The sequence below is a fragment of the Lepeophtheirus salmonis genome, unplaced genomic scaffold (assembly GCF_016086655.4).
Source record: "Lepeophtheirus salmonis unplaced genomic scaffold, UVic_Lsal_1.4 unplaced_contig_11022_pilon, whole genome shotgun sequence".
Classification (NCBI taxonomy): Eukaryota; Metazoa; Arthropoda; class Copepoda; order Siphonostomatoida; family Caligidae; genus Lepeophtheirus; species Lepeophtheirus salmonis.
Window position 1 is genome coordinate 1 of NW_027289370.1, and position 1,416 is coordinate 1,416.

General features: G+C 31.1%; 1 protein-coding gene across 1 annotated transcript; it reads right to left on the minus strand.

Moving 5' to 3' along the window:
• Window positions 1-176: 176 nt before the first annotated feature.
• LOC121130720 (aminopeptidase N-like) lies at window positions 177-1,410 on the minus strand (the record flags this gene model as incomplete). Its single annotated transcript, XM_040726430.1, has 3 exons — window positions 1,041-1,410; window positions 478-636; window positions 177-414 (listed from the first exon to the last, which is right to left on the minus strand). Coding segments are annotated over exons 1-3 (612 nt in total), but the record flags the coding sequence as incomplete, so codon positions are not given.
• Between the last annotated feature and the right edge of the window lie 6 nt (window positions 1,411-1,416).

Sequence of the window (1,416 nt, forward strand, 5' to 3'; positions counted from 1 at the left end):
ATTTTCCATTGCAATATAATTAAGTCCAGGAATTATAATCATATCCTTAAATCAATAAAAAATTAGCAGTTTGGATCTACCAATACCAAGAGCCCATTGGAGATTTATGCCCTTCCCTCCCAGAAACAAAAAAAACCCCTTCAAAAGTTAATCGTAAGATTCATGTGTTGGCTAACCTGCTTAGTTATTGGCAGATTTTTCCCAAAATATTGATCTAAATATCCGTATAAAGTTGAACTGGCACTCCTTGCCAACCATGTTTTTGACTTGTCTTTTTCAGAAGTCCAAATTTTTAGTTGTGTGTTGTTTGAGGGAATTGTTTCCTTTTTATAATTTGTAATGACAAACGCCACAAGATATGTGCTCATTAATGGAGTGGACTCGAAGATATCGTAGACGAAATCTTCAGAACTTCTAATTGAAAAAATGATTATGATTTACTAAACATTGATAGATTAATGCTATTGAAAATTGTACCCAGGTGTAATTGTTTGTTTGACTGGCATATTTGAAATCGAGATCATATTTTTTGGACGACGAAGTGTAATATTGAATACGGACTTAAAACTTGGTTCATCAAAGCAAGGAAAGACAGTTCGAGCATATATTGGCATCATATCAGTGTAGTAGACTCCACTGAAAGAAAATAAATATGATTAAAATTTAGGTTTTATCATATGTCAAAAATTAATTTGATATCTACAGATTTGTAATGGGCTCAAATTTTTTTTGTCCCTTATGTTGGGAATCTTATTTTTTCTTTGCTGTCAGTAAAATTGGCTTGGCCTAGTTCTTGCATTTTCATATAAACGTAGGGATCCTTGTAAAATAATTTTCTAAAAATTATGTATCCAAAATTAAATTTAAAAATATGAAAAAAAGAACCACATATTTATCTTTGCCTTAGCCCTTGCTTACAGAAAAATTGGCCTGACTAGAGTTAGTTATGGAACCTACAAGACTTAGCAAAAAGTAAAATTATATTGAATTTTGAGATTGATCCTACATTACTAACGATTAAATATAAATGAAATATGTACTTATTATAGTGAAATGCGTTAGATTCCCCGTAATAGTCTGTGTACCAATCTTCATCTGGTTTTTCAATTTTCGTGTACTTCATCGATAGAATGTAAACTGAGCCTTTATTAAGATTTGTTGATAAATGAATAATAACAAAGTCAGATTGAACTTCTCCTTTTGATAAATTTGTAATGCTTATGTTATGTCCCGAGACTTTATTTATAATGTCCATATGTGTAATATGGAAATATTTGGCATGCAAAGTTATATTTTTAGACCCATCAACAGCACACTCAACTTCAATTTTGACTACTCCGGAGAAATCTTGTGATTCTTCATATTGTGGACTGAGTTCGATATTATAGCTTTTAGGTATAACATGATGGGGTAATC